The 26,338-nt window shown below is 45.4% G+C and overlaps 1 protein-coding gene across 1 annotated transcript in view; it reads left to right on the top strand.

Annotated features, from left to right (window-relative positions):
• The first annotated feature begins 1,302 nt into the window (after positions 1-1,302).
• The window catches only part of AGBL1 (AGBL carboxypeptidase 1), a 302,915-nt gene continuing 277,879 nt past the window's right edge, over positions 1,303-26,338 (top strand). The window contains exons 1-5 of the mRNA XM_054387749.1: positions 1,303-1,314; positions 1,435-1,498; positions 2,908-3,054; positions 3,969-4,100; positions 6,418-6,511. Coding sequence (XP_054243724.1) covers positions 1,303-1,314; positions 1,435-1,498; positions 2,908-3,054; positions 3,969-4,100; positions 6,418-6,511 — 449 coding nt within the window. The remainder of the gene's footprint in view (positions 1,315-1,434; positions 1,499-2,907; positions 3,055-3,968; positions 4,101-6,417; positions 6,512-26,338) is intronic.

The raw sequence follows: 26,338 nt of genomic DNA, 5'->3' as shown, positions 1-26,338 counted from the left end.
TTACAGATCTAAATTCAATTTCCCTAATATTCTTTCTAGAGTATCTTTTTTTTTTTTTTGGCTTGGTGTTACTCCTCAGTTCCTTATCCTAAATATTCAGTTGCATGATGTTAAATATACCAGAGAGTGGTTGAATACATTTGACTGGTAAAATGGACTCATCTATCCAGTAGATAGGTACAAGTAGGTAAAGTTTCTGAAGCACTTCAACATTCTGCAATAAAGGAGCCATATATTTGTAAGATATGATCCTATTCTAATAATTTGATGGCAGATAAAGTGATTCTGTTAAGAGCTTCTGGGATCCTGAAGTTTTTCAGGAGCAAGGAAACTTGTGCTTGCTTGTGTTGTGGCTGTATAAAAATTAAGAAATCTAGAAATTAACCCAGTTACCTCCTTCAGTAATACAGCCTAGTGAATAATTCTTCAGTCTGAGCAGTGAAATCTGGTTGTGGGAGGATTAAAGAAGGGGTCTAGTATATCACAGAGATGGATGGTAGGCACCATGTGCTTCCTTCTCAAGCACGGTTTATCACCCAGTGCAACATTTAAAGTGAATCTGAAGCAGAATGTGTCAGGTTAAAGTGTGATGTTTACTTGGGCTTCACTAAAAATAAGTTTAGGGCATCTTTCTATTCCCCAAAGTCCAGGCTTCTATGTAGTTGCAGCTGCAAAGCTGCAAAAGCCTACAAGAAGGCTGCAGAGGGACTGTTTCCAAGGGTCTGTAGGGTAGGATGAGGGGCAATGCCTTCAAACTAGAGAAGAGCAGATTTAGATTGGATGTTAGGAGGAAGCTCTTTACCATGAGGGTGGTGGAACACTGGAACAGGTTGCCCCCGGAGGTAGTTGCAGCCCCATACTTGGACATAATCGAGGTCAGGCTTGACAGGGCTCTGAGCAACCTGATCTAGTGGATGATGTCCCTGCTCTCTTCAGGGGGTTTGGACTGGATGACCTTTGGAGGTCCCTTCCAACCCAAACTGTTCTATGACTCTGTGACAGACAGAGGAATTTTCTTGTAAATGAGATTACTATAATTTAAAGATATTCTTCTATGCCTGCCAGTAATAAGAGGTGCTGTCATGGAAAACCATTGCACAAGTTAACATTTCAGTGTGATAGAAAATGCTTTGTCTTTGAGGTAGCCAGACCAACCCAAAACCGAGAGATGTAATTTAGAATTGAGATGTAAAAGCTGCAGACATGCTGCTGTCTGTTAAATATTATATAGCTTGATGAGGATGTCTGTCAGAGGTTTTTAAAAATACATTAGCAATATGGTTCCACATATTCACTGGCCAGATGGCACCAAAGGTATTCAGTATCCAAACAAGGATTTCAGTGCTTCTGGGCCACCTGATGGACTGCAGCTCTGTGTGGCATGGAGTTCATCATTCTAAACTGACCCCTACATTTGGTGTGTTTCCATTTCAGAGCTCCTGTGACAAGGATGTCATCCTGAATATTCTTGGTGTCCTCACTGACTTGCTCTCTCTGGGTAAGGAAACAAAGCTCTGGGGCAATGCATGGGAACTAGGGCCAGGTAGGGAGTCCTCAAATAGGTTGGGGAATTCATACCTTCATAAACTTGACCAGGTGTTTGCAGGATGAGCAATAACATGGATTGTGTCCATCGATCAGCAGTCCTTCCTCCCGTGTTTGGAAAATGGAGCTTTTCCAGTAAGTTAAAGAAAAAATAAAAAAATAAGGGAGGGAAAAGAAAGAAAAAAAACCCAACATAAAACCGAGAAGTCATCTCCATTTTTCCCTTGTTTAAAAGATGCCTCTGAATTTCAAAGCATTTCCTAATCTCTGGCAGTCAATCAGAATGCCTCCTGTATTCCCAACTCCTTGAGACCCCACCACAGACATCGCCTATCCAGCTGGGCCTCACTTTTGAAGCACTGCAGTGCCATTCCTCAGCTGGATGAAGGATTGACTACATGGAGGACAGGAGGTACTGCCAGCCCTCCAGGAACCGAACATGTGGCTTTCTCCCACCACAGAGCCTGAAGTCGCTGCTGAAGTTGCCCACAGATCAATATTTGTTGACACAGCAGGGCTCCCATGGTTAGAATGTGGTTTCTTTGGAGACCTAGATTTGTTTGAAAGCTGTCTCCAAAGCTTCACTTCCCTAGGATTCGTTCTTATTTGGAAGAATTGCTTCTTTATTTTCCAGTACCTAAGAAAAGATCACTAAGCCTTCTGCTCCTTTGAAACCTGTTGATGTCTCTGCTTCTTCCTCTCTACCACATTTCAATGCACAATTAAAAACTCCTGCAGGATGTGGGTTTGTGAAGATAATGACTGCTGGAGCAAGAGGCAGCAGAGTGCATAGTTTCACCATGCAGCCAATAGCCATGTCTCCAGGCCAAGCCCACCTGAGATGAGTTTTGCAAACGTCTTTGGGTTTATAGCAATGCAACACCACTGGAAGGCCATGGGAGCTTAGCGTGCTCCATGTAGGGTGAGGGTCTGTGGTAGCTGTGGCTCAGAGAAGGGATCACAGAAACATTCAGGTTGGAAAAGACCCTCAGGATCACCAAGTCCAACCAACAACTCTACTCTATAAGATTCACCTCTAAACCATATCACCGTATCCAAACCATCTCATCCAGGTGGTGGTGACTCAACCACCTCCCTAGGCAGCGCATTCCAATGCTTGACCACTCTTTGTGTGAAAAAATGTTTTCTAATGTCCAGTCTAAACCTATCCACTTGTAGCTTGAGGCCATTCCCTCTTGTTCTATCACTAATAGACCAGCACCAGCCCCTCCACAACGTCCTTTCAGGTAGTTGTAGAGAGCAATGAGGTCTTCCTTCAGTCTCCTCTTTTCCAAACTACATAGCCCCAGCTCCTTCCATCCCTCTCCATGTTCTGAGCAGAGTCTCTCCTCTCTTTCCCAGGGACTGGCCGTAGAATCCAGTATGTGATCAGCAAAGGGGGCAGCGAGGCTCTGCTGCAGGCTCTCACCATCGCTGCCCAGGCCAAGCCCCCTGACCACAGCACCCTCCTGCCCCTGCTTCGGCTGCTGGCCAGGGTTGGCCAACGAGGTACTGCTGAGTGGGAGATGATGACTTCTTGGGTTGGGAGAGTCAAAACTAACAGGAAGCCCCAGCAATAATCAGCCCTGGGATGTGCCTGATAGACAGCTGAGTTTCTGTGTGGAGCATGCTCATAGAATCAGTCAGTGTTGGAAGCGACCACAAGGATCATCTAGTTCCAACCCCCCTGCCATGGGCAGGGACACCTCACACTAGATCAGGCTGGCCAGAGCCTGTGGTTTGGCCAGATGGAGGCAGGGAAGATGTGCATGCACCTAGAGTTGCTTCTGAAACAGGTTTCAGCCTTGCACTTGGCCTTCTTGAACCTCATGAAGCTCACACAGGGTCACTTCTTATGTTTGTTCAGGTCCCTTTGGAAGGCATCCCACCCCTCAGGTGTCAGCTGCACCACTCAGCTTGGTGTCATCTGCAAACTTGCTACAGGTGCACTTGATGCCACTGTTTATGTCATTGGTGAGGATACTAAAATGGCACTGATCCCAGTATGGACTCCTGAAGGATAGCACTTATCACTCTATGTAGACATCAAGTCCTGGATCAGGGCAATCCTCAGTTATCAGTACAGGCTGGGGGATAAAGTGATTGAGAGCAACGCTGTGGAGAAGGGCTTGGGGGTGCTGGTGGATGAAAAGCTGGACATGAGCAGGCAATAAGTGCCTGCAACCCAGGAAGCCAACCGTATCCCAGGCTGGATCAGAAGCAGCATGACAGGCAGGTCAAAGGAGGTGGTTTTGCCTCTCTGCACCACAAGGTAAGGAGACCTTACCTGCAATGCTGGATTCCTCAGCAGAAGAAAGGCATGGAGCTGTTGGAGCAGGTTCAGAGAAGGGTCACATACATTTATCAGCACTGCTGCAGAGGCTTAGTCTTTGTAGGAGCTTGATTCTCACTGCTTTTCACAGATAGGAAGTTTGGGCTGAAAGTGCAGAAGTCAGAAGCAACTGATATAATACTGAGCTTGGCAAGAAGAAACTTGGGCCACCACCTGCACCTCATCCATTGCCTCTGGGTCCTGAGGGTTTGTGCTTCTAATGGTAAGCACCTGGATTTTCCTATTTTCCTCTTTGTGACAACCTGCAGAATTGATTTTTTTTTTTGTCATTTCAGCACAAAGAAACGTCATTCCTGATTCAGGCCAGTGCCTGCATGCACTGTTAATATACAGAATTAGGCCCAAAGGCCAGAATGACTATAGAAGGAGGTCATTCCCCAAGGGGTCCATCCAGCCTTTACAGTGGATGTCATCTGTGGGCTGTGATAACAAACACATTCACAGAACTGGTCTCCTATTCTAGAATGTAGACAGGCAAGCCCTTTGCTTGAGACTTAGGAACCTTAAGTCTCTCTGCAGTTCCCATTGCCATAACAGCCACATATCTCTCCATTGTTGATTGTATTGATCCTCAGAGCAGCTCTATGAGGAAGGAAAATACAGGTGGAGAAACACAGGGAGAGAGAAGTCAGATACTCATTCAAGGCCCCTCAGGAAGTACATATTAGATCCTGATCCAAGCTTTTCTTGCTTGACAGTGCCCTCATATTAAATGATTCAAACAATGGGATTTCCACTATTCTCTCCCAGGATCACTGCAGATTCATACAGCCTTTTTTTGCTAGAGAGGACTAAATTACCATCACAAATTTCCCTTTGCTCACCCTAACCCTTTCCTGTCCTTCCTCACTCCCCTCACCAAGTGGATAATTCCTGATGGTCGTTCTGTCTGCAGTCTGCTACATGCATCCTAAGATGTAGCACTCCTGGTGCCCAGCCCTGCAGGTCCCTTCTATCTGTACAGGAGCTAGCTTCATGCAATGCTCAGGCAAGCAGCCAAGCTTCAACATTCAACCCCTCTCCCTGTGATAAGCAGCATTTGAAAGGCGGAGTGGGACTGAAAATGCAGCCAGGGCCAGAAGGTGAAACATGCTTTATTTGGGTTTCACAGCTGTGCAAGGACTCTGTGCTGCCTCCCACCCAAAACGATGAGCTACACGTTTCCCTGCTCCCTGCTTCTGTGCACCCGCAGTGTTTGCAGAGGTTTTGGGAAGCACACCACAGCCTGACCTCCTTTCTGTTCATGTCAGACCCTAGAACCTCACCTCTCCAACTTTGCTGGAGCATTCTCCAGATGTGCTTCCTCCTTCTAAGAGCAACTTAGACTTTGTGGGCTCTGTTGCCCAGCTGGAAAGCAGCAGTGCGGTTAGGTGAAGGTCTGTGTGGATGTGTCACCAAACCAGCAGACTACCTGCTCTCAGCCTTAAAAATTATTTTTACGGAGTGGAACTAAAGAGGATCCAGCAGCACATAAAACTCTGAGGGTGCTTAGGAATGAAAGCAGAAAAGATGAGTCTTTGTCACAACCTCATGCACCAGTTCTTTGCTCTGGGCTCTTCCCTTCACAATCTCTGCCACCACTTGTGCGTGGCAGCCCACGCCTCACTCTGGGGAAGGATGAGTTCAAGCAGCCTTGTACACCACCCTGCCTCTAATGAATTACCAGCTAGTGTGAAAGTAGCTGGCAAGTCTTGCAAAGCTTTCCATCACAGGACAAATTGGCAGGGACAAGGGTAGGATGCAGGAGATGATGGTTCCTCTGGCAGCTCCTTGATAACCACTGGGAGATGTTTACAAAATAACCAAACTCCAGCAGTGGGCAGGCAGCCAGGCCTCCCTCTGGCTGCTCTTGATTAATTGATCCTTTCACCCTGTTTGCTTGCATTTAATATTTCAGGGCTGTGTTTGTCCCTTCTCTTCACAGAGATCCTGTCTCATAGTGGGGAGGTCTGGCTGAACACCTACTTTATGCATAGGGCATTTTTGAAATCGATTGCATGATCTAGCTATAAAACTTCTACTGCTTTAGTAAGTGAGGCATCAAAGATAAAATTGGCCTAGCTCAAGTTAAGCTGCATTCAGAAGCACCCCTACCCCTAAAAACCACTCCCATACTGATGAATAACAGTACAGAAAGAAAACTCTGACCTCCATGCACCTGTGAAATGAACTGTCCTCATGGAATTGCCCTTGGGAAACATGGAATGAAATTAACCCCTGCCATTTTGCTTGGAGATGACCCTCTTTAGCTATGATTTGTTCTCTGGAGAGTACAATATTTACAGGAACAGAGGCTTTGGGGAACTCAGAGAAGAACTGCAGGACTGTTTTTGTCTCCACAGACAGCTTTGTGCTTCAGTTTCTGTGGTTCTAAAATGACCTGCAAAGTCCAGTTGGGAGACCAGAGGTATCTGCTCATGGCCCCAGGGGCAGCCACTCTCTTCCCTGCAGCAACTCTAAACACAGTGTTGCAGACCTCCTGCCTCAGATCTGATTGCTTTTTCTCTTTGTTGGTTTAGTTACCACAGGAGCTACCCTTGGCATCAATGGAACCATGGAGCTGCTTTTCAAAGTCATCAGCCCCTACAGCAAGAGACACGTCAGGACAGTCAGGTAGGCAGTAGCCCCAAGGTAACTCAGCTCTCCAGGCCAGTATGAAAGAAATAAAATCTTGGTTCCACTTGAAGAGGCAATGAAACCAGAAATGGATGCACGATTTCCACTCATTTCAAATCTGCAAGGTTTTTTAAAAGGCAGAAATAGTTTCCTGAAGGACATGTTAATGCTATGATTCATCATATGATTCATGCTAGTGGCCTTTTATTTGCAGTGTACCCTATACAGTGGTGGCAGCTTGATTAAGAGGTATTGTCCTTCAGTTCCCAGTCAGAACTGGCTTTGGAGGAGCATTTGCTGGCAGCAAACTGCACCCACCTACCCCTTAGCAACAACCTCCTGACACCACCAGTCCTGGGGCAGGTACAGTGGAGTGGTGGCAGTGCTGCTTCATCCTCTTTTTGCAGACAGTTGTGACCAGGTCATGATGATATTTTTGAAGTATGACAGTTCTTACTACTATTAATCTGGGTCTGTTTTCAGTCCCATGCCAAATACTTCAGATAGTTTTTTTCTGAAGACAGCAAGTCCATTTTACAACTCCATCTTCATGCTGAACATCAGTCTGCAAGCTGTCCTTTCCAAACACTTTGCCAGGTGCCTTTCAAGGCAATCTTTGCAATGTGGAAAACACCCACAGAAGGACATAAAACATTTCTGTTGCTTGCCCATTACAACAGGAGGAAGAATTTACTGCTGTGAGCAGTGTCCACACAATCACATTTTGCTTAAATGACACAGAATCTGCCAGGGTGGTCAAACATTGGAACAGGCTGCCCAGGGAAGTGGTGGAGTCACCATAGATGGTTCAAAAAATGTGCAGACATGGCATTTGGGGAGGTGGTTAGATGAGCATGGGGATCTGGTTGTATCACAGGATGTCAGGGGTTGGAGGGGACTTCCGAAGATCATCGAGTCCAAACCCCCTGCCAGAGCAGGACCACAGAATCCAGCACAGGTCACAGAATCACATAATCACAGAATGGTCTGGGTTGGAAGGCACCTCCAGAGGTCATGCAGTCCAACCCCCTACAGTCAGAAGGGACATCCTCCACTAGATCAGGTTGCCCAGAGTCCTGTTGAGCCTCACCTTGAATAGCTCCAGGGATGAAGCCTCAACCACCTCCCTGGGCAACCTCTTCCAGTGTTCCACCACCCTCATGGTGCAGAACTTGTTCCTCACATCCAATCTCAATCTGCTCTGCTCTCGTTTCAAACCATTTTCCCTCATTCTGTCCCTGCAGGCCTTTGGGAACAGTCCCTCTGCAGGCTTCTTGTAGCCCTTCAGGTGCTGGAAGGTTGCTATTAGGTCTCCCTGGAGCCTTCTCTTCTCCAGGCTGAACACCCCCAGCTCCCACAGCCCATCCTCACAGCAGAGGTTCTCCAACCCCCTGATCATTTTTGTGTCCCTCCTCTGGACACCCTCCATCAGGTCCACGTCCTTCCTGTGTGAAGGACTACAGGTCACACAGGAACACATCCAGGTGGGTCTTGAAAGTCTCTGGAGAAGGAGACTCCACAACCTCTCTGGGCAGCCTGTTCCAGTGCTCTGTGAGCCTCACAGTGAAGAAGTTCCTCCTCATGTTGAGGTGGAACCTCCTGTGCTGTAGTTTATATCCATTGCCCTTTGTCCTATCACAGGGTGCAAGTGAGCAGAGCCTGTTGGACTTGATGATCTTACAGGTGTTTTCCCACCCTTAATGATTCTATAAGACATGCAGGGCTTTGTGGAGCACAGAGTCCCTACTTGTTCACACACACCTTAGCTAGGACATGGCAACATTCAGTCAGCTTTGGCTTCTGCATGGACCTGACCTGGGTGCAGATCATGGCTGGTGATTGCTGTGGAAGTGGCTTTAGGCGAAGTATTGTCTGCAGGTGGGAAATGGATGGCCAGACATGACACAAGAATTTGACCACAACTTGTTTAGCTGTGGTTGAAGTGGGTTGATTGTGGATGAAGACACTGGTGAATAATATCCACTCTGCTGTAAACATCAAAGGCTGATGCCAGTTCTTGCAGTTACACAACACATGGGATGGGAAGGAATTTGAAGTGATTTCCATCAGCCGCAAGTTATGGACTTGCACAGTGACTCATGGGACTGTTGCTTGCTAAATGCAGCATCCTTCCAGTTCTGCTAGCATGTCTGGGGCTATTAAAAAAAAATCTGAGCAGTTTGCTTTGCTAAATCAGAGTGGGCCCAGCAGACACCCAGCTTCCTGCAGATGCCTTGTTAATGGCAACCAACTCAATTTTGTCTACATTTTTGGCTTTCTAGTATAGTGCTAAGTACCTGAAATTGCTTCACAGCTTCAGTTCTCAGCCAGGGCACCTGTGATTCCTCTACATGGTTTGTCCAAAAGTATGGTCCTAGGATGTTTCCTACATAAGGGATTGGATATTATCCAACTGAGAGAATATCAGTGCTCGGATGTTATTCCTAGGGTAGCTGAGCACCGTCCAAGATTCTCCTTCATGTGATAACTTCAGTCTTTACATCTCAGAGACCCTGGAGAACTGCTTTATGTATGACAGGGGTGGCCAGGGTGATTCAGACCCAGAGCTGGGCTTGACTTCTGAGGCAACCAGGAGTGATTGAGGGGTCCATGCCTTGTGCTTCATTCAGTAAGCAAATCCCACTCAGGTCCCTAGTTTGCTTCCTCTGGAAAAGTTGGCTGTGATTAGCTTGGTGTTAGCTCTGCTGCTGTGATAGCCTTACAGGACAGGATCTGTGCACAATGGAAGTTGAGCCTGTAGCTGTTAAGCAACAGGACTGTCTGCATAAAGGCCTTTAAAATTAATTTTGTGCAAAGCTGCCCCCCCTCCCTTTTTCTTTTTTTCCCATTCACTTTTTTTTCCTCTGAGTAATCTGGAAAATCTGGTATCTGACACACATTTCCAGCCTAGCTTTTTGCTGAGATTCATTTGGAGATGCAGCTTGTGCTGCTGAGGGTTGTAAAGTAGGCTGTGAAGTAGACTAGAATACTCCCTTTTAAGCAGAAAGGGAAAGAAATAGCCTTCAGAGTAACACACTGCTTTTGATTTCAATTATTCCAGATTATCAGTGTGCCATATTTGTGCTTTTCCTCCTTTTATCTGATGTACAAGAATTGTTTTGAACTCTTCCGTGAGCTGTTGCTTCCACTTGGGACACACACACATTCCCCACCAGGAAATGGAAACACCAAATTTCCCTCAACAGATTTCAACTTTTATTGCTAATGAGGCATTTTATTTGTTGTTAAAAAGCCTGGGTTTATTTTCCCTTTGAACAAAACATACACATTAATTGTTGTCTACTTGAGCTTCTGCATGGCTAGCTCAGTTTCCTACTATTTTTTTCCCTTTTTTTCCTCCTAAAAGATTTGCACTCTTCTTAAAACTTATTTGTCTGTATATAAATGGAGGTTAAAATCTTTCCTGGGACCTAGCTCACAGAAAAAAGTGATTTGCCTCCCACCTACACCTGGTTTAATGAACAAGAACCATAAATCAGCTGAAGCCTGGTAGCCACTGGGCTGGCCTGCCTAGGGCTCAAAGCTGCTTGTTTCATTTAATAACAAGGAGCAGCTGAGAAGGTCAATGGCTCAGTGGAGACAGCCTGTTTTGCATCAGAAGCAGCACACAAACCTGTTTTGGTTTAAAAATCATTTGCAACCTATTTAAAGGCACTGGTTTCATTTCACCAGGGATTGTGCTTGCTTGCAGTCTCTTTGTGCTCTCGTTGGGGAAAGCAGCTTCAAGAGATGGTGATAAGAATTTAAGTTCCCCAGGAGTCCAGACTGTAGGGTAAGTTACAGATTGTCATTCCCAGCATTGGTGAATGCCTGGGATAGTGATGGTCTGCAAATTCCAGGCATCTTTCCAGTCCATCAGGGAATGGAGGTGGGTATATGTGAAAGTGTCCTTCCATGTTTTTGAGCTGTCCCAGTTAAACATATGTAGGGTGAATGGGGGAAGAAGCTTCTGGATGAGTTTTCTGAGATGAGGACAAAGAAGAAAAAGGAGTCATGTGCTTTGTCTAGTCCAGCATGTGCTGCTGGTCATCTGACACTGCTTGGGGCTCTACTGAAATCTGGAAGTAGGTAATTTTGGTGTAGTTAGTCCCCAAAACATCTGCTGCTTTTTGTGATCACTATGGCACTTGAAGAGAACACTGCTCTGTAACCTGCCTGTGAAGGAATGTCCTCCCAGCAAGTCTCCAATCCTCCCTTTGTCTTTGCTCTAGAGACCTTCTCTTCACTTCATAACTATGTGCCACCATGATTTGCCTTGCTGCTGGGAAGGAACAGCTGGCAACTGTGGGGGCAGAGATTATTCTTGTTCTTTGATCAGCTGCCAGGAATGCAGCATTGAAAATGCACCACATCTCTTGTGGATACACCCTGATTGTCCTGTCCTGGGCAGCAGCAGCACCACCAAGGTCACTTTAAGAATCTGCCCTGGAGAGTGCACTATGAGAGCTATTTATTTAGCCATCTAAGATGTGGAAACAAGATACATAGTTCTATTTATTTTTCCCAGTGATAAAGCTCTGGGTTATTTAGAAATAGTCTCCCATGCTCCAATTGACCTTCTCTGGGTGCATGCCAAGTATCTCTGATTCCCTTGGGACTGTGACTCATGGACTTTATTGGTCTTAGTTAGGCATTTGAAGTCTTCAGGTTGCTGGTGCCACAACTGTGTAGATCTCTCTACAACCACCCATGTCTGAAGCAAAAGGCAGGTGGAAAAAATGTGAAGCTCACTGAGGATTAGAGAACTCTTGAGTTAAGCACTGTAAAATCCAAGCAAGATGGAGGCTCTAGGCTGTCTTGACTATGTCTCACGATGCTGTGCTGCAGAGAAAGTCTTCTGATACCCTTTTATAGGGGCAGTTTAAAATAAAGGCAGACGATGTTCTGTTTTTCTCAGTTGTTTATGTCAGTGGCTGGGCTATCTGATACGAGTGCGTGTGGGATGCTCAAATCTTCACTCCATCAACACCTTCTTTAATGCAACATCCTTGATGTCCCACGCAATGTAGTGCCCTCTGCTCCTTTCACCTTCCACCTTGCTTTGTTCCTCATATCTTCTATCCCTCTTCTGCTTTTCATCATCCCTTTCAGTACCCTTGTTCATTTTCCCAACTTATTTGTTTTGAGAGATACTTGGATATGTTGTGGGCAGCTGGATGTGGAATGTGGCAGTGGCAGATGTTTGTTCTCTGGCCAACCAGCAGCTGGGTCTCTTCTGCATGATTCTGTCTCCAAGTGGCCAAGCATCAGATATCCTCCCAAAGCTTCTAGCACGTCAGGCCAATGGCTTTGGAGGCTGTATGTTGTTTGTGGTTGCATGTTGTGCAAGCCTCTCTAGGACTCCTCAGGTTAGATAATCTCCTCAAGGTAGATCATCAAAGTGACTTAAACCAGCAAACTACACCTGCTGATTCTTTCAGGTGGGGAAGATCTGTGTTTTAGAGAATGACAAATGATGGTGTGACTTGTGCCTGAGTCTTTCCTTCAGTTGAATTGCCTTTTTCTGTTGGCAGGCAGTCTGATTTCTGCAGTTTGACTGAAATCAATTTAGAGAGTCTTTCCAAATGTCTGTTTCTCAAAGCTCTTTGTCAGTACATCTATTTACCAGACAGAGCTGAGCTGGCTAATGGGAAATGTCTGCATAAACTTCATGCAAGAGATTGTATCAAGAATGAATATTTGTCAGAATTGAACTGTTTCTGTGAATAGTCACAAAACTTGGCTTTCTGCATTGGGTTGTTCCAGGAAAGTTTGACCACTTAATTAAAAGTGGAAAGTGAATAAAAGAGGTCTGGGAATGGTGCCAAATTAATTCACTAGAAAATGTGATATGCAGAGAATTATCTGCCTTTGCCATGTCCAGCATTGCCCACTTCTGACTTTTGATCACAAGTCATCTTATGTTTGGTGCTTGCTGAATGGCCCCAACTCTTCAAACACTTGTCAGTAATCTCCTTTTCCATTCAAGGGAGGAAATCCTCTCATGTAACTCTCTTCCATCTGGGGTGGATATCTGGGCTCTTAACATGCTAACAGAAAGAGAGGCAAGTCCACTTGTATCAAATGTCTGCTTCTAGAAACTTGAGGTTACTTGAAAATGTTTTTCTTTCTGAGTAGAGGATGAGTCTGGAGTGGGTAAGTTGGAAGTAGCCTGATGGGCATTTAATATTGGGTCAGGTAGGTGACTTCTGAGAGAGAGTTGTATAAATGCAATTCTCTCCAGTGAGTGCCAGGGCTCAAAATCCAGGAGTAAATGGCAGCACCACACATGTCTGTTGTGTCTTTGGTGATATGTGCTCAGGGGTGATTTGAGGTGGAGAGTGACTCATGAATCTCAAACGTGCAAGAACAACAATGCCACTGTTGCTACAGTTGGGAAGTGATTCCTCTATCACATTCTTCTGTCACAATGTCAGCTATGAGGGGGATGTTTTACTGGAGTACTGAAAGCAGAGCTCATGAAGGTGAGGAAAGGAATGTGCAGGTCATTGAGAGAGCACATCCAAAGAGAAAAGCCCAGATCTGAAGGGTTTGCATTAGGCATTGCGATAGTTTGACCAAAGAGAATAAGCAAGCCCTGGAAACAGTGGTGGCATAAGTTAAAAGGCTGCATATAGCTTAGAGCTAAACCTAGGATATAGGAATATTTATTATTTTTCTTTTCTATAAAACCTGTTTTGTTTGCACACAACTGAAATTGTTTCCTCCTTTTGGAACTGGCGCTTTTGATGCAAGATAAAATGTGAGTGTTGAGCCCATGGTGTTGAAAAGTGACCAAGCTACCATATCAACAAATGCTTGTAGAAGCAATCTCCTGTGACCTTATAAACAGAAGAAATCAAACAGCAGTGGGCTATGTCTCTTTTAGACAAAGAGGAGATGTGTAGCAAGGGGGACCTGAGTACTAGAATTATCTCTTCTGTTAAGAATGATGGAGAAATGCATAAAGGAGATCCAACTGCAAAGCCATCCTAGCAGGCAGTTAGTCTCCCCAGCTTTTATCCTGGATAACTTCTTGCTAGTAGGTCACCCCAAATGTTTGTTGCAGTTCCATCTCCTGGATAGTCCTAAATCTTCAGGTGCCCTCTGTTTAAACAGAAGAATGTGTAGCAGAGCCTTTACCACCACAAACATAGTAATTAGTTTCTCTGCAAGTTCATATGGTAGCCACTGTGACTGACTCCAAGGAGTGCTCCACATACAGCTTTATCCCTTTGCTTATTTGGCAATGGTTCCTGATAGGAGATCAAAGGCAAATCATCCTTAATTCCTCTTGTTTGTCTGTGTATTGGCATTAATTTTATGGAGCAGTTTTGGATCTTTAATTGGAAAGCAATACATGATTCTCTTGGAATGTGGTCAGAACTCATCAATGCTCAGTGCCTGCTTGTTCTCCAGTTGTTGTTTGGTTCATTTAGTCTCTGCAGAAAATTCACAAGGGGAGCTGAAATATTTCTTCTGAGCTATGTCACAACTAAATGACATGCTTCCCATCTGGCCTTGGTCTGCATGGGATTTGCCTAGAATTCCTGCTAAATCAAACTGATAAATACTCTTCTGAATCAGATGATGCCAAGCTGAAGCAGAGGAGATGCCATGGGAACATAAGGAAAAACTTTTTGACTGTGAGGGTGACAAATCACAGAATCAGTCAGGGTTGGAAGGGACCACAAGGATCATCTAGTTCCAACCCCCCTGCCATGGGCAGGGACACCTCACACTAGGGAAAAAAAGCACTGGAGCAGGCTGCCCAGAGAGCTTCTGGAGTCTCCTTCACTGGAGACATTCAAAACTGACCTGGATGTGCTCCTGTGTGACCTTCTCTAGTTGGCCCCGCTCCAGCAGGAGGGTTGGACTGGATGATCTTCTGAGGTCCCTTCCAGCCCCTGTGATTCTGTGAAAAGGGGAAAAGAGTTGTCTTTAAAATTCTTGTTGATATCAAACGTCTTTCCAACTTGACTAAAACAGCATACAACAGGGATCAGAGATAGGTGCCTCACTGAGGTAAGTAAATAAACTCTAGTGTTCAAATTTAATGCAATGAGCCATTGTAATAGCAGAAATTATCAGGGAGCCAAAGGTGTCTGAGTTTTATGCAGTTCCTTCTTTGTTCTTTTTCTGGTCTGTATGGTTTCTCTCCAGGAATGGCCTGTTGCAATATGAATAATAAGTTCTAAAAATCTCATTTCATACTGCTGGTTTCTCAGTGCTGCTTTGCAGAGTAAATAGAGTTGCATTGCAGGGTTTGTACTTCAGTGGCATTGTACCGTTAATAGCGGCTGATGAGAGAAATGGAAAAATTAAGAGGTAGAGGCAAGGGGGAAAGAGATGCTTTCAGATGAGATTTTCAAATAGATGAGGAATTGATGAGGCAGAGAACACCACCACACACCAAGGTTGTTCCAGATGGTTGGGCAAACGTGTTACATGCAGAAACCCTGGTGCCATCTCTTGGTAGCCTCTGGTATGGCAAGATCGAGCACAGGTCCTCTGGGGCATCAAAAGCCTGGCCAAAGAACACTATAGAAAGCAAAATCCATTTCTAACTGTTAACTCGATGTGTCATGGGAAGGGAGGAATTGGTCTGTAAATAGATTCACTTAGTGAAGCTTATTTTCAAAGAGATGTTTGCTTTTTTTGTGTTTCTTTTAGGTCTAGCTTGTGTTTCACATCCACTTCAGGTAAAAGTAAGAGTTTGGAAAAATAGTGGTGCTTTCAGCTGAAGGCCTTCTTTTGCTTGTCCATTATTTCTTCCCTCTAAGTGAGCTAGTGGGGTTATATTTGGAAAGATGGAATGAGGGCAAGCTGCTGCTGTCTTCAAGCTCTTGACTTTTTGCACCCAGTGGCTATGGCAGAAGCAGTTCATGGCTGACCTCACATGATGGCTTTGGGCATGTCTCCACTGCAGGCAACTCTGTGCTCATTAGGTGGTAGATTGTCTCTGTCCTAGCTTTAATTTACCTCATTCTACTAACAGCTACTAGGGCTTGCAGCAGAGCCTCTAGTGAGGGCTACCCAAGCTTCTTAGGACATATTATCCAGTCTGGAAGTATTATTTGTGTTGCCATTTCTGTCTCACTGTTGGTCTTTATGCTAACTAGATTAAAGCTCACACTTGGGTGCCTCATTGTGTTGCAGTCACACTGTCTCTTAGGAGCTCTCTCTGATGTGTGTATCTCATAGCTGGGGAAATCACTGTCACTCTCCTCCAAATGGGAGGTGGGGCTTGATTTCATACATCAGTTGCATCTCAGAGTGTTTGCAGAGCCAACCGAATTGTTAATGTTAACAATGCTTCCTTGTAGCTGAGTATGACAGTCCTACAGGATAGGTCAAGGCTGGTGGGTACTGGTTCTGTTAAGCATTTTGTAAGTGGCACAGAAGGAATAGAGGGGAATAAAATAGAAATTTTGGGAAGAAGAAGAAAAAAGAACAGAGCTAGAAGGATTACAAAATATTTTGTGATCTAGGAAGAAATGAAGGGCTTGGGATGTCTTCTGGAAGTGGCCAGGTGGTCTGAGAGATGCAGATTAGGCAAGCTGCTCCTGGAGGTGGAGTGGTGGTAGGGCTATAAAAGTAAAGAAGACAAAAACCATCTAATAATAGAAAAATATCTCTCATGTCTTAAATGCTAATCTGAGACTGGGTTGCTGTGAGCAAGCCACTCAGACTTCTCCTGTGCTCAGTGCATTCACTTAAAACCATGCTTTTGTAAAGGTAGTGAAGGGGACAGTCAGTTGTCTGAAGTATGAGGGGGACATGAAGGGCTAAGGCTTTCAGAAATTACCAGCCAGAAAGCACTGGGAGCCTGGGACTGGAGGGAAGGGATCTCTAAGGAAAAACTGAGTTTACTCCTAGAGGTGGTGAACAGGTGCCCACCCTGCCTGCTGGCATCCGTTTTCCTGTGTCAAGGATACAAAGAATCCCTCCTCAGAAGTCAGGGATTTAGGTAATGACAGGAATCTCTGAGAGAGGCCAGAATGTGAGGAGGTAAAGCTGAGGGCACTCACTTGTGTGGCAGTGCATATGAGAGCCCAGGAATTTCCTCTGCTTTGCCTTTCACTTGATTTATTGCCATATCTCCTCCCACCCCCAGGCATCTTATCCTTATGAAGGGGGTAGAAAGTAGCTGTCAAATTCTCCCCACAAAAGCTTTCAGTCCAAAGGTAGATAAGGAAAATCAGATGCAAAGGAAGCCTCAGTGCAGAGCTTGTATAGCAACAATTTTGGAAAACGCTGGCCCCAAGCAGGTGCTGTCCACAAGGAAAACAACCATAAGAATTTCCTGGGGTTGCTGTGGCTCTCTTCCAGCTCCACCAGTGCTGGCAGGTGAAGTGTAAGCCAGTCTCTAGAACTATCAGTGGTTTTAAAGCACAGCAGTGATTAGACCTGCCCTGAACAGAGTTATATCACACAGTGTCAAAGCCCTTAGCAACAGCCTTTCTACACCAGGATTCCCTGTTCTGATAGCCCTGCTGGAGCTGCACCAGCTGCACCAGCAGCAGGGGAGCTAGGGTTAGCAATACAGAAGCAACACAGCTAACTCATTTCCAGTGGGCAGGAGAGAGAGAGAGACATCCAAAATCTTCATGGTCTTTCAGGCTCTTTTGGGTAGTTATCAAACACTGATTATAGAGAATAAAAGAGAAATCATAAAGAGCAGAGTATTTAGCAAGCACAGGTGGGATGAGTTTGTTTTAGGGTGAGAAGGTTTTGTAACAGCAGTGCTACAGATGCAGTGCAGATCTCTGGCTTGCTAACACTGGCAGGGCTCTTCTTGGTCTCTTTATCTGCAGGACAACACTTGGAATGGCAGCAATGCCAGGAAAATCTGTAAATAAACCCAGAGCTGAGCTGCTCTGGGATGTGTTCAGAGACAGGGCTTGGAACATGGAGGGGAAAACCTGAAAACTTGAGGAAGTGGCTGGTGAGGAAGAACAGGGCTGCTGACTCCTAATATGGCTGCAGCTCTGGGGTTGGGAATGGAAACTCTCCCTGAAGTGCAACCCTTGGAAAGGTCATGGATCAGAGACCAAGCTTTTCCTGTCAGGCTGCAGCAAAAGCCAGGCTGCTGCAGAAGAGACATGAGAAAATCATCTCTCTTCTGTGGCACATCTAGCCCAGGTGTTTCTTTCCTCTGCTGTTTTAAATGGATGTCATTTGGGCCTTTTGAGGACCACAGGACAAGCATTGCAATGGCACCACAGACCACACTCTGCTCAAAAGCTTCATTTCCTGCTTGTTTTCCACTGTCATTTGAAATCACACTTCAATATTTGTGTGTGTTTTTTCCAGCTTGCACCATCTTCCAGATTTTTCTGTGCAGAAAAAAAAAAAATAAACCAGGGCACATGGAAGAACCATCCTGCTAATGATCATAATTTTCGCTGTGCTCTTTAATTATTTATCCTTGTTGCTTCAGTCTTATATTTACAGCTCAAGTTTTACCAGCCTGGGCTTTGCTATGGTCTGTTTCCAAATGCCAGAGTTGGGCTTGATTATATCAGATGGAAAGTTTCCAATGAAAGGAGAGAGAGAGGGGGGAAGAGGGGGAAAAAAAGTACTAAGCTTTATTACTTGGGCTTCTGCAAATTACTGCTTCAAAAAACCCTTGTAGTTATGCCAGTGTGGCACTGCAGCTTTCAAACAGCAAATATCAGGAGAATTTGATTAGCTGCATTTTGGCTTGTTACAGGCTTTTCCTTCCTTCTCAATCCTCTAGCTAAATGTTGTGAAGGTCAGGCACCAGCACTAGGATGTGACCAGATTATTGCTTAATAAGGAATTACAGATGAGTAACTGAAAGAGATCATTAGCTTGTGGGTGGCTGGATCAGCTGCAACAGCCAGGTGCTGACTCTCAAGCAGTCTTGCAGGCTTGGTGGTGCAGTGACCTGTGTTGCACTGCCAGCTCATATGCATGCTGCCTGCTCTCAAACCCCCTTGCTTGTGGATGCAGGGATGAAATGTGAGGCTGTGATTTGACTGCCCCCAGTCTCATCCTGCTCATCCTCTCACACTTTTAATGCATCCTGCTGGTTGAATCTCAGTCACCAGCTGGGCAAAGTGCTATATGGAAGGCAGCATGGGCGGTCTACCAGAGAATACTTTCTCCAATTCTTGGGCATACTGCTCAACCAGACATGCTTCTCTTTCTTCCTCGGGACCCCTACCTATGCCATCTTAGGTAGCCTGTTGTTGTTCTTTGAAAGGCTAAGTGATGTGGTACTGTGGTTGCATAGCCTCACTTCTGACCTGTAGCCTGTAGGTTGCCTTCCCTGCTCCAAGACATCCAACTTCCGTGTTGCATGGGCTGCCGAGATGAGGCACAGGACAAGGGCAGATTCAGAGTAGATGTTGGGGTGGTGGTACATCTGCTCCTGTTTGAGCCTGTGGCCTTTGTGGTGGTGGCTCAGCCTACTTGCACAGTCACCTTCTGCAGAAGATGTGTCCTTATTTGCAGCATCTGTTTGAACCTGATCCCATGTCCTCAGATGACTCTTCTGCCTTTCCTATCACAGCTTGGAGATTTTCTGTCCAGCAAGCTGCTGCAGGGCAGTGTGAAAGCTGTTCCCTTTCCACACCTTGGCTCTTTTCCCTACAAAGACGTATCTCTGAGTTCAATCCACAGTACTGCAGTATCTCCATTTCTCTCTCCCACCTCTCAAGTGAGACAAACCACAGAATGGCAGAGGGAGGTGAGCAGCAGGGTGGCCTTTGCTAACCCTTTATTGAAAACCCCAGGCATGTTAATAAGCTTTCCTTCCTGCTCTGCAATTGCAGCATCTATTTTCTCAAAAGCTTTGTGCTTGCTGTACTTGCCTGTACTGCCTGGCAAAACCAGGCAGTATTTTGTTTCTAGCATCATTCTACAGGTCTCTTTCAGCCCTCTGTTTCAACAGAACACAGTGGTTAAATTTGACATTTGCTTTGCATACACTCTGAAATACTCCTTATAAACTGGATGTTGGTGTTGACAGAAGGGACTTAGGTCAGTGGCAGCTGAGTTCTCTGAAATAATGTCCAGATTTCCAGAGAGATTTAGATGTGTCATGATGAAAAGTGAATCTAAGCATAACAGCAAACCTCACAGCAGGTTAAAGGCTTAACTCCTGCAGTTAAAAGGTAACTCTGACCTTAGTATATACTAAGCAGCTCCAAGAACATTCTGCTGAGTGCTAGCTGTGTGTTTTTAGACACAAAAAATGTCTTTTAAATTCAGGTCAAGATATATAATGTGAGTCTGCAGGAGAATTTATTTCGTTTCTCAAGAGTGTTTATGCATTGTTCTCAATTTGAGCCTGATTTAATAGTGCCAATTAAGCTCAGTGATGTATACACTGTGGCTTGCAAACAAACATTCCAGTATTTCCTCTCTTGTTTGTGTTTGGCAGCATCAGTTAGGAGCACTATACTGTAAAGTGCCCAATTCACAACAAATTCAGTGCTGAAGGCCAAATTATCTGTGTGAGGGAACAGAGTCATTGAAAGAGATAAAAAGTGGGGGTGGCTGAAAACCAGGAGAAAATTGGTGGCAGCTTCTGCATATGTTCTTCTATAAATGTTGTTGGAATTCCTCTGGTGTGTGAGCTTTTCAGGCAGCTTTAACTGACCACCCTCCTTTGGGAAACAGATAGAAACCTCCTAACCTATGTCATGGCCTTCCAGTATCTGAAGGAGGCTACAAGAAAGCTGGGGAGGGACTATTTAGGATATCAAGCAGTGATAGGGCTAGGGGGAATGGAATAAAGCTGGAAGTGGGGAGATTCAGACTGGATGTGAGGAAGAAGTTCTTCCCCATGAGAGTGGTGAGAGCCTGGAATGGGTTGTCCAGGGAGGTGGTTGAGTCCCCATTCCTGGAGGTGTTTAAAGCCAGGCTGGATGAGGCTCTGGCCAGCCTGATCTAGTGTGAGGTGTCCCTGCCCATGGCAGGGAGGTGGGAATTAGATGATCCCTGTGGTCCCTTCCAACCCTGACTGATTCTGTGATAAGTAGGGGAGTGATGCTTTACCTACTTGGAAAGATCAGGGGGTTGATAAATGAGAAGTGTTGCATGCAAGAAGATTAATTGGCATTATTGCCTTTCTCCGCTTTTCCCTACTGCAAACTTGATGCTGTGTGCTGTCTGCTGCAGCTGATGTGTGAACAGCTACTCTCACATTCAAACCATGGCCCTAGTCATGCAGGCAGGCTGTAACTGGACACTCACAAAAAGGCAGAACTTAGTAGGGCCACAGGGTTGTGTTATGTCATTATGGCCAGTTCAGCATCACCCAAGCTGTGTCTTGTCACGGAGCACAGAGAGTGATTCCAGTGATTGTGGGGAGCCAGCTTCTTGCTCTGGCATAGTCAAAGTAAGTCTGCAAGCCAGGAAGCTTCCCTAGAGGTGTTAAGCTCTAAGTTTCTTTAAGCTGGACTTTATGCATGTGCTTCATCTGAATAGGACCTGAGGGGAAAGTGAAGTGCCATATGAACTCACCCTGATGGATCTATTTCCAAAGCTTTGTAATATGGAAACAGTGCCATTAGATTAAAAAGAACAAACAGCGTTTCATCTTGCATTCCATATCAGTCATTCCTTCTCTCTTTCTGAAGTGTTTAGGGTGTGACTTGCTTCATGAAGGGGCTGTCACACAAGTCAGCCTGGGGTTTTGGTAGAGATGAGGGAAGGTCTCACTTTCTCAGACCTTCAGCTTCACAGTTCATGTAAGTCTCTTAAACTGTACATGTTTTTAAAATCAGTTTCCCTGAGAGACACCTTTTGCTTTGTTTTGTTTTAAAAAGACCAAAGAATCAACCCCCCCCCAAGCAAAACAAACCTCCAAGTGCTAAGCAGTGGAACTTCAGGAATGGCTGAAATGAGTACTCCAATTTCCCCTCCAGTGCAGCAGCCCAGTTGCATGCTGTAAAGGTTTCATTTCAAACACAGCTGCTTTAAGCTTGAGAGCACCTTTCATTACAAAGTGCTTTTTAAAGATGATGTACCCTGAGATTGCTGATGGTTTGTACTAACCAGTAGCCAGGGAGAACTACAGCTCTTAGCCTTGATTACTTTGAAACCAGCCTTCCTTTTGTGCTCTCAAATAGCTCTGGGCACAAGCAGTGGCAGTTTGGGTACCTCACTACCTGGACTATCAGCAGCACAAGCTGCCCTTGGGTATCTCACTGCCAGGAATTGATAGTATCCATAAAATAAAAAATTTGCAGTTGTTTGCAGGCAATACACTGTGAGCGCAGGCTCATTTTCTGGTGGCATGAAGTCTTGCATCCCCCCCAAGCTCTACCTTCTCTTTTATAGTTCACCAACTGGGAGGTGATTGTCTCCTTGTACTCAGCTCTGGTGAGGCCACACTTTGAGTATTTTGTCCAGTTTTGGGCACATCAGTACAAGAGAGATGTGGAGGTGCTGGAGAGAGTGCAGAGGAGGGCAAGGAAGCTGTGAAGGGCCTGGAAAATCTTATGAAGAGTAACTGAAGGAGCTGGGGCTGTTTGAAAAAGAGGAGGGGTGAGGGGAGACCTCATTGCTATCTACAATTACCTGAAAGGGCATTGTAGAGAGGCTGCTGCTGGTCTCTTCTCACAGGTAGTTAGTGATAGAACAAGAGGGAAAGGCTTCAAGCTGCCACTGGGTAGGTTTAGACTGGACAATGGGAAAAAAATATTCCCAGCAATAGTGGTGAGGCATTGGAATGGGCTGGCCAGGGAGGTGGTGGAGTCACCAAGCCTGGATGTGTTTAAAAGGATATGGTGGCTGCGGATACGGTTTAGGGGTGACCCTTGTAGAGTAGGGATCTCAGTTGGACTTGGTGATCCTGAGGGGCTTTTCCAGCCTGAATGTTTCTGTGGTTCTGTGGACTGAGACTCCCCAGTAGGAAAGCACCTGCAGTTCCCCTTCTCTTCATAAGGACAGCAGTCACAGTTGCCCTGCTGAGATCTGAGCTTAGGGTTCTTGGGTATGTCACCAAGCTGTGTGCTTTGCCTTCATCATGCAGCAGGCAGGGTTCCAGCAGGTATGTGGATTGTGTCTCTCTCCCTGCCCTGTGAGCAGCATTCAGCAATGTTTGAGGCAGAGCAACCCAGAAGCAGAGAGAACAGGGCTGGGTCTCCCCTGTGTGCTGAGCACCTACCTTGCTGTGAGCAGGATGTACATGGCAGTCCCTGGGGTCTCCAGGGGAAAAGCTGCTGGATGTGGTGAACTTGATCGGCTACAACTAAACTGACAGCTAAGGACTGAGCCAATAGACCACTGGATTCTTTCTAGTAACTGCACTGGGACTGGGAGACAGCTGTCTGGGGAAAGGAGAAGGATTTAACCCTGCTCACTGACATGCTTTAACTTTGTACAAGGTGTTTGGGAGGGCTGTGCTGGGGCTGGTTAGCAGATGTGGCCTCTGAGTATCCTCTCCACTCATCTTAATCAATCAAGGATAGCATGAAGCTCCTTTCTCAGTCCCAGTTCGTGTGCCCCTTGGGTGGGAGAGCTGGATTCTCACACTGTCAGCACGAAACTGCCTGGGTGATGAATCTGTTAAGAATCCTCTCTTCCAGCCCCTTCAGCTTGATGTGAATGACAAGCTGTCACAGCCTGCCTCAGCCATACTGGTGACATCTGACCCTAGAGAGGGAGTTGACAGGAATGGGAAATCTTCTGAGGTATGGCTTCTGCCTGAGGAAGCAGTGCCAGCTCTCTACCATGCTGTAAGAAATGCCTGGGCATTTTTTTGGCAAGGATTTAAGTGCATTTTGTGTACCTTGTTCTTCTTTGTTACTACTTTTGAGACTAATTTGATTTAGAGCTGCAAAGAATACATTGAATTTTTAGGATACAGCTGTCTCTCCTTCTGTACTTGTACACGGGAGAGCAGGATACTTGTAAGGATGCCTGGAGGATAACCCTGGAGTGACTTTTCTTTCTGGGAGGCAGAGATGAAAGAGGCTGGGAGGCTAAACCTTTTCATTGTTTGTAACCTAACAGGCTCCAGGGCAAGCAGGGATGTTTGGAAGATGCTGCAGTGAAAGCTTTGAGCTGATCCTGGGAACTGAGATATGCTTATTACATCAACCATAAGAGCAAGAGAGGACCTCACACTGGGGTTTCTGCATCACAGTTACAACTTCTCTACAAATAGCAACATGTCTTCTGGAGAACACATTTACTTCAGCTCATCAGAATGGAAGACAAGGGAAAATTTTGCTCCTGGATCTGTTTTAGGGTTAAACCCCAGGGAATTATCACTCATTTTGCTAGCATTGACCTTGGCACCTGTGTACACTTCCCCCTCCCCCCCCCCCAGTAACCTTTCTCTTAGTTAATATTGACATAAATCTTTAAATTGGGAAATATTGCTCAGTATGGATTTAATTTCTGTGCACTTTTTTGTTTGTTCATTAATTCTAGTCAGTGAAATTGAGTCAGAGAGAATAGGTTCCATTGGAGATGTCGATTTGTATTGAAGACTGGGGGGGTTTTCCAGGGAGGGGAAAGAAATCAGACTGGTCACTGGAATTGAAGTAATTAGTGGAAAAGTATATGATTTTTATTTATTTTAATTCCCTTTCTTTGATCAGTTATCTTTATGATGATGTGAAGGATGGGAGGATGGAGCCAGGCTCTGCTCAGGGATGCCCAATGACAGGACAAGGGGCAATGGGGACAAGCTGGAGCAGAGGAGGTGCCACAGGAACAGAAGGGAAAACTTTGTCACTGTGAGGGTGGCAGAGCCCTGGAGCAGGCTGCCCAGAGAGGTTGTGGAGTCTTTCTCTGGAGACTTTCCAAACCCACCTGGATGTGTTCCTGTGTGACCTGCCCTAGAGGCAGGGGGGTTGGACTGGCTGATCTTTCAAGGTCCCTCCTAACCCCAGGCATTCTCTGATTCTGTGATTACATGGAAAACACATCTGTGCACAACAGGTGGCACTGCAAATCACCTGTTGGCAGGGCATGGAACATGGCAGACTGAGCAGACTTTGCCTATAGCCCAGGTTTTAATGCTTAGCTAGCAGTCTGGAATTAAAGTGGACATGATGATGAGTGTTTTCATGTAACTCCTAGACCAGCAGTGCTATGAAAATGCCAGCAGCCTAAGCAGCTTTTACCCACCCATATTTCTTAGACTTGTGAAGCTTCTGGTTTTAAGCATTTAAAAGAAATTGCTGTGCAAGTGCCTACATGTGTAAGATCTGTATTTCTGGGCCACGAGGGAAATGGCTATTCCAGGCATCTGTTTTGGATGAGCTCTGCCTTCTGGTAGGATTTCTAAAGCACCTCTTGCTCTGGTGCATACATGGTGTTGCTAAATGTCTCTCAGTTGTCAAATGTGAAATTGTCTGCTGAGTGAGTTGCTCTGTGAATGCTTAAACTGCAGTAGTTAAATACAGGTCCCAGGGGGTTGGAGGCAAAATGCAGGCAGACAATATGTACACTCAAGGGCACTTAATTCTTCTCAGAGACAGGGGCTGTGGGAGCTTAGGAGCTTTAAGCCCATAAGCTCTAATAATGGGAACCCTGACTGAGGGTTCAAGGTGTGCTAGATGCTGTCCGAATATATATGCGGTCCCTGCCCTACACTGGCTGTGGTATAAATGAACAGGACAGCAACAAGGGAGTGCACTGAGACATGGCAGGGTGAAGGACAACAGGAGGGAGCATGGGCTGAAGCAATGGGGGTTGCCAAGCAGGGGCAGAACCTTTTCTTGCATGTCTATAAAATCTTTATTATCCAGGTGTGATCGTGTCTTGGCATTAGGTATCACGCTGAAGTATTTAATGAAGCACCAAGTTATTAACTTTCAATCAATAATTTGAAGAGGATGTTTTGTGTTTAAGTATGTGAAAGGCACAATCTCACAGGGGAAGGAAAGCTGGTTGAATTATTTGGGGGGGGCTGACTTTTTTCAGTTGGTTCAGTTGTTGGCTTCTTTGTTGCTCCCAGTCCATAGTTCCAAGCTAGTCTACAACATCAATGTGACTGAGTCTTAAAATCTTTCATGTGGTCCACCTTGCAGCTTTGCTCTTGTCAGGTTTTTCACAAGTTTGTGGGTTTTGTTTATTTTTGGTGGTGGTGTTTCGTTTTGGTTTTTCTTAATTACTGGATTTGAACAGAAATAAATTATCTAGTCAAGAGACAGACACAGAGGCACATCACTGTCCCCCATACTGCCCAGCACTAAAACCTGAGAGGTGAGATCAGAGTAGAGAAGAAAGGCTGAGAGATCCTGACACTTGGTCTCCTCTGTCTGTGATGGTTTCCAGCTAACACTGTCCAAGTAGCTTAGATCTTAAAGTGTGATCTAGGTCTAAGACTTCTTTGTCTATGATTTTTAGCAGCCTAGTTTTGATGGCTAATCCAATTGTGCTTTGGCTTGGGAAGCAGAGATTTCTTTGTTGCTGCTCCTGGTTCCTAAGCACAGGATCTGGAAGTTGCATTTGTCTATCTGTCTGCTAGTTGTACTCCTGCCCTGTTATCCAAGCTGCTGACTTGGAAACACTTCAAAGATTTCCATTCTGCAGAGTGGCTGTCTTGACTGCTGCTATAGTACTACAGGGAGGTTTGAATGTTTTCTGATTATGGAGGAGCATTTAAAATAGGGCAACTTATGCTTTTTTTTTTTTTAAACATATAAATGAGTCTCCTTTGAGATAAACCAGGACTAAAAAAAACCCAACCAACCAAACAAAAAAACACCACCTAAGATTTTACTAATGTATTAAAATGAAGAACAGAAAATCAGAGGAAGGCATCTGGACAGACTTAGCAGGTTAAGTGGTATCTTTCCCTCTCCACCCTCCTTCCTTCTTGAGACA

This window comes from Indicator indicator, chromosome 16, assembly GCF_027791375.1.
Source record: "Indicator indicator isolate 239-I01 chromosome 16, UM_Iind_1.1, whole genome shotgun sequence".
Classification (NCBI taxonomy): domain Eukaryota; kingdom Metazoa; phylum Chordata; class Aves; order Piciformes; family Indicatoridae; genus Indicator; species Indicator indicator.
Note: the sequence above shows the minus strand (reverse complement) of the source record. Positions and strands in the feature narration are given on the sequence as shown.